Here is an 11,180-nt window from a genome sequence, read left to right on the forward strand (position 1 = left end):
TTTAGAGCTTTATGACGTCACTTAGACGAGGAGAGAAAGGATAGGAAAATAGTAAATGTTTTTATATAAGCGATTTAAAATAAAAATTTTTTATTAAATATTATACGTATGTTTAAATGTAAATAATAATTTCGCAATGTACAAAATTTCTTATGTGACGGAAACATGCAAATTCGCTGCTATATACATTGATAAAAACGAGAGCCGAGAAAAATTAACGTTCTATTATATATCCGTATGGTAACGAACAATGGCTATCAATAAACCTACGTTTTAGCAATAGGTTCACATACTTTAGTTTCGTCCCGTGTTACGATCTCATGAAACGCGGTGCGACGAATTGCTCTAAAACGTAGATTTATCGATGTTCCAGCCAATTCTTTTTCGTTCTCTTCATTTTCTCGTACTCTCTCTTTATTTAGCAATAAATTTCTAATACTATTAAAATTGACTAACCGCGAATTTTCGTAATTTAGGGTTATGCCTTTAACTTTACATGCCTCGTGCGTTCGACCGTCTAGTGCGCGTACAACATATGCATAAAATTTCGGACCACCGGATACGAACGCCTCGATATAGCTACCGCTCCCGTAGCTCTCGAGTTCATCGGTCATATCGCCTAGAAAATTTCCCGTACGCGGTTCATACTCGTTCGGATCACCGCTGCTCACGTAAATACATGAATCCGTATCATAATACAAAACGCGACGATCTAATCGTTCTAAATAAGAATATAACGTTAAACGAACTTGTGCCGTCGTATACGCCGCTATCACGACATTAGTCAGCGGGGAGGAAACAACAGCTTCTTGTCGCAATCGCCATGAAACATATATTACCTCATCGTTTACGGATAATATGTCAGTTATTTCATGCTCGGCACTTGTCAGCAAGGCTATAAAACGTTGCGGCGTTCTCACGACCTCGGTATTAGGTAAATTGGAGCGCTGACCAAATTTGCCCCAAAAAGAATTTAAGCACAGTTTCGCGACAGAACGTAAACCGGGATTCCGCGCGACGTTACGTTTATCAAGAACGATACCTTCGGTTTTCTCATACTCCCGCAGATATCTTTCTTTAGCATCGTCGTCGTTTTCTCCGCATTCGCTCGGCCATCCGCTGGCTTCTTGTTTAAGTTGCAAAAATGTATTTATATACTCGGCGAACAATCCACCTTGACGGGTCGTATGATCGAATTGACTAACTTTATATTGCCAAATCTCACTTACAGCCGTCACGTGATAGCCCTTTTCGACGGCCTTGCGTAATCCGCAGGACACCCACGTACCCTCGAATTCGCGTTCCTTAGTATTGTTGTGCGTACAGTCCGATTGTGACAATGTTTCACAGCAACTGCGACATAATGCAAAAAGCAATTTTCCCTGCGCGCGATATGGGAGTACAGGATGAAATAAATCACGCGGTGGAAGTACTTTGCACCGTATGAGACCTTCGATCGTATTAAAATTATAATTCGGTGCCCTCCCGATTAATGCGGAACATTCCTCGCCGACATAAATATCAGGATGACCGATCGGGAAAGCACCTGTTTTCAAAACATATGAGTATAAGGAGCATACGTCCACGTAACGTATTTTTTCCATACCTGTAACTTCATAGCGCGTCACAATATTCCCCGTGCGTCCACCGAAAAATGCATCGCGCGGATCGAGCGGAGGCGTTTTCACCATCGGATGGTTCTCGAGATATTCACGCATTTCGCGACTATCTCGCATATCGCGATCGAAAGAGCACTCCCACTTTTCTATCACAAAGTATTTCCGTTGCCGAAGTCTCCACGAGATTGCGAGAGTTCGCTCGTAACGTGAGTCAATCGTATCCTTGCAATCCGATGTAGAAAGTGGTCTATCGCGATTCATAGGAAAGCAAGACGGGCATCCGTGCCAAAAACATCCGTGAAATTGTAGCACATGACGTTGAGGCGTCTCTGTATCAGACGTTTCGTAATATCCATCGACGAGCGTGCCGTCGATTGTACGATATTCACGCGAGCGCCCTGCGTGGTTTATAGAATGTCCGAGCTCGCGTTCCTTCCATATCAACCACTGCAGAGCTTTACGGGAACGATTGGTTGCTTTTCTGTATCCGCCAGTTGGAATGACGCCTATCGTATTTTGTTGCAAAAAGTTTTTCCGAAAAACAGTCATGCACGTCGAAGCAATTGTCGTGCATTCCTCGAACGGACATACATTTCCACGATCAATAAAAATTTTTCTAAACGCCATACATGCTTGTCGAAGAATATCAACGTCGGTACGACAATAGCGAATGATCTCACGTTGGAAATCGAACACGGTGTTTTTTTGTCGCATATCAGCATGCCATACAAGAAAGCGTTCGCGCTCTTCCGATTTCATTGTCTCCGGAGAATAATAATGCGCGTCAGGCAAGGGGCCGACATATGACTGATTTTTGATAGTGTTAAACAAATGCGGAAAAATGCCTTTATCCGACGTATCCTGTAATCCGAAAGCCTTCGGTAACTCGGATAAGCGCATCGGCATATAATTAACACTGTCGATGAATTTCGTATGTCCTACCGTTAACACCACGATCTTTGTACCGTTTAATATTAATTTAGGTTCTAAGTTATTACGATTTTCAACAATATACTTTAAAGTAAATTGCGCGTCGAACGCTTTCGTATTATGTGCTATGCAAATGATCTGCTTGAAGTATTTTGTCGTACGCGTTGCAAAATCGACGAATTGTTTCACAGGATCATGACGAAATACGAACTCTCGCACCTTGCACCATCGGCACCTCGCGGACAAATTATTTTCTTTCGCGCACGCTTCGCAAATTTGTTGCGCCACGCAAAGAGTGGGAACGTGTTTCTTTACGTTCGACGTACCTTTGAGCGACTCGTCTTGTCGCGTTTCAAAATCGTAAAATACGAATGCTACACGCTCTTTTTTGCTCGTACATGCACGATCGTTTGCCACTTTACCGTCAAATTCTGTGCTTTCTTCTGTGCTTCGCATAACTGTCATCGCTGGAGCCATTGTCGATGATGAAGACGACGGTACGGTAGAGGAACCATTATCACGTCGAAGAGGCTGCATGTAGCACTAATGATTCTCAGGCTTTGGTGAACGGCATAATTTGCAGTAAGAAACACAGCATTCGTGTCTCGCGCCAAATTTAACGATGCGACCGCATCCGTCGCAAAATCGCACGACATTGCAGATACTTTCAGATGATTTACCGTCGTACGATTTTACGCTGCGATGATGCTCGAAACACTTCTTACAGAAAAATGCCCGATTACACGCGTTGCATTTTATACTTTCGGACTGCTTACACGGCGGCACAGTGAAACATCGTGGGCATTTATTTGGACAGCGATGGCCCGTTTTACCGATAACCTATATTACACGGTCCGCAATAATTCCTACAACCCGCGGCGGCATTTAAATTTACAATAGGGTTATAATGACGTAAACGCTCATAATACATTATATTTAAGCGTAACGAGGATTCACGGTCGAGAGAAGCAAGTAGCGCGATACCGTCGTACATCGGTTTCTCACCGCGCCCGAAAATACTGAAATTATAAACTATAATTGCGATATTATCAGCTGCGAGATATCGTTGAAAGCGCTCGATTTCCGGAATTCCACATCCCTCTTCAGTTATCGTAACACCAGCGTTCCTAGTTAATTGTAATGCGAACTCACGTTGAAGCGGGGAATGCATGTGTTTTATATTATTTCATTTTTCATGTAACTCACCCGTACGTAAGTTACCGCGTTCGCAGTAAATTCGCGCTACTACGAGAGCGCGCGGAAAACATAAATTGTCGAAATTATTTATTGTTACTATTGAGCGCTTCACAACGTCTTGTTAATTTAACATGTCCGCGACCCGAAGGAACCGTGACATTAAAAACACGAATGTTAAAGTGTTCCGCGATATCGAGCCCCCCAGCACTCTGCGCTACTGACTAGTTTCCAGATATCCTCATACGACATGTCTCTAGCCGGACGAAAGGATAATCTAGCAGGGCCCTGAGATAAATTCGTCGAATGGAAAGTCATTCCCACATAATCTCCCGGTTCGCATAAATTTAACGCATACGCGTGAATTTCACGAAACGCATTTTCTAATGTGTGATAAATATTCGAGCCTTCGCGTATCGGTCGTATCGCGAAACTTGCTTCTCTCCCGATTATGCCGAACCTCCTAAATTGCCGCATATTTTCCGTCAATAAATCTACGTAATTAAAATTAATATCGCCGACCTCATGACGTTGTTGCTCCTCTTCCACCTCCGGCTCCTCTTCACCATCTTCTGTCTCCGACGAGGGATTACAGCGTTCTTCGCCGACGACTTCCTCTTCATTCTCATCCTCATCGGTTACTTCCTCGTTATTACAGAGTTGCGTTACTCGTTCTACAGGAGTCGCTTCTTCATTTTGTCAACCACCGTCTCTCTGCACTGTCGAAACAAAAGAAAAATTTAATTATAAATAAAATAAAAATTACATCTACGTTATTTTTATTCTTTTCAAAATTTTGTATCTCACCTGGTGATGCCGTGATATCAGCTTCGCTGTCGTTTTCGGCGGAACGTGCTCTTCCTAAAATTTAATATTTTATCAATATTGAATATAGAATCAGTATATAAAGATTAATATTTTTATTTTATTTTTATGCGAAACTTACTCGAAGTTCCTGTTTCGAGCTCTTCTTCAGCCGGACGTTTTCGAAGCTGAGAGGGAGTCTCTCGCCCATCAGTCGCAGACGTGTTTCGATCTACAAATTATGATTTTGAAAATTTTGATTAATCACTGTCTATCGTATTCGATTACAATACAATTGTACAATATAAATAAAAACATTTTGCTTACCGTTTAAGCGGTTTCCTCGATGGTTTGATAGCAGGAAGGCTATAAGGCCGTCTGCATCCTCCTCCTCGTGGTCAAATGCCTCGCGCATTTCTATTATCTCACCCGCGATATGCAACAACTCGACATAATTGTCAAAATAGCCTAGTCTATATAGCACAGCGAGTATAGTATTCGAACTAGCACACGCAAATGCCCGAAAAACTGAATAATTTATTTCCGCCGATTCGTCCGATAACACTGATAAATAGCGTTCACTATTTAACGTAGGCGACAAATTCGAGCCTATAATTATGCATTTACCTAATAGCTTTTTAAGTCCAGCCATTTTTGCCACTTACTCGCGAAATACACGATATCTCTATTTTCCACGGAACGACTCGCGTTACTTCGGATGATGTCGAACTCGAAATTACCTTTTTTACTTCGGCACGGAGAATTTATTTAAACGCATATCCCCACTTTTTTCCAAAAAGGAAAAGTCTTTGAAAGATTTAAAATTTTTCCTTTCTAGGTAGTTAGATTAGATTAGTTCGAAGAAAACAAAAGAACGCCGGCAAAAGAACGTCGACAAAAAGAATCCCTGTTTTCCAAAAAGGCGATAAAGTAGACAAAAAAATATTTTATTTTTTATCACGTTACTACATTATTTACTTACTTTTATTACTTTTGTTATAGCGATCCTAAAGTAAAAGCTTTGTAGCGATAAACGTTTTTAAAAATTTTCGTAGAAAAGACGGGATTATGTCGATTAGAAAATTACTCCTTTATAAAATTTTTTACAATATAATCTCTTACAATACAATCTATAAAAATTTATTACACAGGTGATAAACATTTATTTACACTTTATAACATATTGTAAATGTATTTAGAGAAAAAAAAGTTTAGAGAAAAATTTTTCTCTTGTAACGAATCTAATTTCTAGATGATTCTAGATGTTTTTTCGCGTAATTTTTAGCCAGTTGAACAAGATTGAACATGAAAAATCACGATTTTTCCTGTTATTTAATTGTCTATACAAACTTTTCCCCCCACTTTTCTTTATATTTCGATATACAAGTAGCGCGAGAAGATGTAAATCCTTCATTCGAGTTTCCCCGTACGAAGTCTTCATTTCGGCCGCGTTACAAGAATTCGGCATTGTTGTGCCTGGTGTTCTCTCAGTTTTATTCCAAAAGTAATAACAATGGCTGCCGCGAAAGAAGTTTCCAGTGATAAAAAAAATCTAACCGATTTTGTTAAATCTACACACGTTTGTAATATTAGCAAATCGGACAAGTTCGACAACGATAGAAGAAACGAACAGCGATACTTATTACTATCGACAACGTATGCCCTTAATTCATCGTGTACTAAGAAGCTACATGTGGGCTTGCAAGCAACAAACGAAGGTTATTTCGCGCCAATTGTTAAATTAACGGGTAATTATGCGGACGGAATTTGTCTCGATACCGTTACCTGGCAACAATTTCAACTCAACATGGAACAGATAGGACTGTACTTGAGTGAGAATCAAAAAACCAAACCAAGTCCGATTATCATCAACAATATTTCCATCGGCTTCACCATCGCTTACGGGACGAGGGCTGTGATAGAGACTTACAAGGAAAATGTGGAACAATCCGCGAGTAATGAAGAGACGGAGGAGCAAGCGCAGCCACCCTTGAAGAAACGAAAAACGCACAGTGTCGCTATTGTGATGCAGAAAGCAACTTTTCTCGGCATGGAAAATATTACAAGATGTGTGGATGCTCGATTGTCACAGCTAATTTCCATCACCGACGCCGTCAACACCTGCGCCAATTACTTAATGAACGAGATAGAATTAAAACTCCCAACGGCTTACATAAATCGTGAAATTATAAAACTTATGGTTAGTGATAATTTTCAAGAAATTGAACGCAATGTACAAACGCAAATAAGAGATTTAACCTTTTTAGATGTATATTTCAATATTGTATTTGAAGAATTACTTTCGCTCGGCTTTAATGAAATTGTACGTATAATTTTAAATCGTAATTGTTAATTTTATAAAAATAAAAAATAAAAAATAAAAAATAAAAAATTATTATCAATAAATATGAAATTTTTCCCACCTTAAAAATCACAGACTATATTTTTCCTTTACTCCTCTCTAATATTTCCTTTACTTCTTTACTTTGCGCATAGAACATTCTATTAAAAATAATATCAAATGTTAGTTGAACGCTAAACGAGCAACTTATTTCTAACTTAAGCGTCCACAGAGCACCGCTTATAAGCTCGTAAGCAGCGGTGCTCAAAAAACGCTGAAGCAAGCGCGTCCCCGCGAATACGCTTATTAGCATCGTTCCCGCGGCTACTTATCAGCTAATCGCCCGCAGTGCTTTTCGCTTGTACGCTCTCAGGAAAACGCTAACGCGAGCATGCGGCCGCCGCGGTGGGCCTTCCGGAGCGCGGATAAGCTTATTACTCTCAACATATATCTACATATTAAACATATTCGATGCACGTATTTTTGTTATTGTTATTAAATATTCCTGATTACTTTTTTATTTATGAGAGCGCGCGTAAACGCCAAATCGTTTATTTCGCAAAATGGATGTACGGTGGAAACATCCTTGGACGTCGATCGTCTGCGGGCCAACGGGATGTGGAAAAACAATTTTCGTGAAAACGTTTCTTCGTCATTTATCCGTCATGTCGGATGTTCGATTCGAGAGAATTTTATTTTATTACGCCGAGTGGCAAGATGCGTATCAACGTTTACAATGCGACGCGAGTGAAAAAGAAGAAGAAGAAGAGAAAAGAACACAAAAAACCGGTTACGATAATAATGCTATGATAAAATCGAAGAAAAATATCATCGAATTTCGCGAGGGGTTACCGCGTCCGGAAGATTATTCCAACGATGCGCTTTCGCCAAAATTAATAATAATCGATGATCTTATGAGGGAATCTTCGTCGTGCGACGCTATCGTAGATCTGTTTACCAAAGGAAGTCATCATAAAAATCTCAGTGTTATACTCATCTCGCAAAACCTCTTTCATCATGGTCGCGGACAGCGTGACATATCTCTCAATGCGAATTACATAGTAGTTTTCAAAAATCCACGCGATCGCGCTCAAATACGTCATCTAGCGCGCCAGGTATATCCCGATGATCCAAAATTTATGGAAGAAGCCTACTATGACGCTACATCGAGACCTCACGGGTATTTATTGCTCAATTTGAAACAATCGACTCCAGACGAATATCGCTTTCGTACGTGTATCTTTCCCAACGATACGCTGCATTACGCTTACATTCCGCACAGATCGAACAATAGAAGTGGGGGCGTATAAAGAGTAAAATTCCTGTTCGCAACTTGTCAGTCGTGTAATTACAGCGTAATAGTGAAAAAAGAAGATCCCGATAAAAATCTGACGTCATCAAATAGTGCAATAAAGCATGCTAGACGGTCTATCGGAGAGAGAAACATATGTCTTTTAAAAACTTTGTGTCATTTGAAAAAAATCAAAGAACATCATTCTGACGCAGACAATAAACTCATAAAGTGCATTCAAAAGTGCATTTTCAATACGTTAAAAGATAACGTACCGCTTCGTTGTAGCGATAAAAAGCGATTAGCCAAACATAAAACGGCCCTACGGCGTGTTGCGGCAAAACAAGGTAATTGGAAGACTAAAAGAAAATTGTTAGTACAACGAGGTGGATTTTTACCCTATCTTATCGGACCTATACTAGGGGCTATATTATCTCGGATTATCACACACACACACACACACACAACGAATGAAAAAGAAAAATACAATCCTATACAGCCCATACATTCTAGGAAAGATAATAAAAAAGGAAAGTGTTATCAGCTGTATTTTGAACAATGGAGAGAGCTAAAAAAATGGTTTTGATATCTACCGAAAATCTTGAGAGAATGCAGCGAATGCAACAGCAACCGGAAATGACATCTATTGCGATGACTGATAACTCGTCGAAGAAAAATACGGGAATATCAAATGCGGAAAATGTAAATAATAATAATAATTCAGTACGAACACCGGGAACAGCTTTATCGCGACTCGATGCAGAGATGTGGCGTATTCTCAACCTCACGACTCAGGAGTCGACGAGGACAAAAGATGGAAATTGTATAAGGAAGTACTCCAACGCTATCTTCACTTTGCTCAGGAAGCTAAAAAACGCTTACGCGAGGATGAGCAGGATAACGACGAGGACATTAATGACGAGCAGAACGAAGACACGAATTTGGATGTCAACGATAACGAATTTATGGAAACGTCAGCTTTAATTAGCAGCGACCGCGGTGACGGGAGCGCTAGTAGTAGTAGCAGTAGTTTCGGGAAAAAACGCGCGCAATCGGCTGAAATGATCAAAAAAATACTCACTAGTGTACCGAAATCTTATCGTGACAAAGCGCGTGCGATATTAAAATACTTGATCGATATTCCGACATCTAAGATTAGCTGGGATAGACGAGGACTCGTAACTATAGACGGAGCCGTCATAACGGGTTCGAATATCGCGGAACTTATAAACGACGCGATACGCGAGAGAAAAACATTTAAAGCAACCGGAAGAATTCAGTTTGCTCGATTACTGCACGACATAGGCACTCCTTCCAATCTCATAGGAAATATTGATTTATTATATACGTTCGCCCGATCTCATCGTATTACTTCCGCGCGGAAGTTCCACTCCGAAAACTTCGACCGAGCGTTCAAAGTCGTACAGCCGTAAGGTAGACGAAACGAGCGAAACCGAAGGAGATACGCTATTTGTATCCGCCGACGAGGACGAAGGCGATAAAACATTAACGAGCTACGCAGATTCTCCGACAAAGAAAAGAAAAGGATTGCTCGACTGGAGCAAACTCGAATGATGGAACTCGAAAAATTGTATTACAGTCCCTCGCACTATGCCGGCTATTTGGCGACGGCCAATTTATCGCGAGCCGGTAAACCGAATTTCACACGTGACGAGGTCATCGATTGGCTTAAATCGCAAGACGCATACACGTTACATCGTCCGGTACGTCGAAAATTTCCACGCTTACATTATAACGTGACAAATATCGATGACTTATGGGAGGCTGATTTGATCGATATTCGTAATCTCAAGAGTTATAATGACGGTTATTCATATCTATTAACGGTTATATCGATATGCTTAGTAAATTCGTTTGGGTAGAGCCTTTACGCGACAAAACAGCTGCCTGCGTGGTAAAAGTCTTTCAACGCATATTCTCGAGAAACAAAGAGCGCCTACCCGTATACCTGCAGACCGACAAAGATAAAGAATTTATTGCTCAGCAAGTACAAAATTTCTTAAAAGAAAAAGATATTCGATTTCGTGTAGCACGTAATCCTGATATTAAAGCAGCTATAGTGGAACGCTTTAATAGAACGCTCAAGGAACGGATGTGGCGATATTTTACGCACAAAAATACGCGACGCTACATCGATGTTTTGCAGGATATCGTTCGCGCTTACAATCATACTCGACATTCCACCATCAAAATGCAATCTGCAGTCGTTACGAGGGAAAATGCGCGAAGCGCGCGTGAAAATATGAATCGTCGTTGGAACGACAACGGCGATGGGGCGAAGAAAAAGAATCGCGGGCAAAAGGCTAAATATAACGTGGGCGATTTCGTGCGTGTCAGTAGAGCAAAAGTAGCCTTTGAGAAAGGATACGAGGCAAAGTGGAGCGAAGAAATATTTCGAATTCACCGTGTTCTCGAATGGAGAAAACCGCACGTATACGAATTAAGCGATTTAGCGGGCGAAGTTATAGACGGAATTTTTTATGAACAAGAATTAGCATCTGTTGTTAAAAACTTGCGAGAAGAAGAATTTATCGTCGAACGTGTGATAAAAAGTAGGGGGCGTGGTAACAATAAACAATTATTAGTTAGTTGGCAAGGATATCCTTCAAAATTCGATTCTTGGATACCCGCTTCGAGTTTAAAATCTTTGAATCGAAAATGAGGGAGGAAGGATTTTATATGATTCTCCCTAGTAATAGCAGTATGCGTTTTTTTCCGGAGAATAAAACCACATGTTTCACTACTGAATTGCCTCAACGTATAGACTTGCAAGGACGTTGGGAAGTAGCGCTCACGGAGATTCAATTTCCGACTAGTTTTCTTCATATATGTCCTGGAGAAGGAATCATAAGATTTATAAATATTCAAGAATTCACGATAGGCCCCCAAAAAAAGAAAATCATCGCTAAGAAATCTGAAATACCTTCGGATATTTACTCAAGTTTGCACGATATTATAGAAGCTGTGAATTACTCTGCAA

General features: G+C 40.5%; 1 protein-coding gene across 1 annotated transcript; it reads right to left on the reverse strand.

Annotated features, from left to right (window-relative positions):
* Positions 1-266: 266 nt before the first annotated feature.
* Positions 267-3,086, reverse strand: LOC138943947 (uncharacterized). Its single transcript, XM_070314841.1, has one exon. It carries the CDS (start codon positions 3,084-3,086, stop codon positions 267-269), a length of 2,820 nt encoding a protein of 939 aa, XP_070170942.1.
* Positions 3,087-11,180: the final 8,094 nt, after the last annotated feature.

The sequence above is a fragment of the Polyergus mexicanus genome, unplaced genomic scaffold (genome assembly GCF_030449975.1).
Source record: "Polyergus mexicanus isolate NDT 795.1 unplaced genomic scaffold, iyPolMexi1.0 SCAF_64, whole genome shotgun sequence".
Taxonomy (NCBI): Eukaryota; Metazoa; Arthropoda; class Insecta; order Hymenoptera; family Formicidae; genus Polyergus; species Polyergus mexicanus.

What these genes read in the sequence shown, in the direction of transcription:
- LOC138943947 (XM_070314841.1), bottom strand. Translation starts at nt 3,086, where the DNA reads ATGCAGCCTCTTCGACGTGATAATGGTTCCTCTACCGTACCGTCGTCT.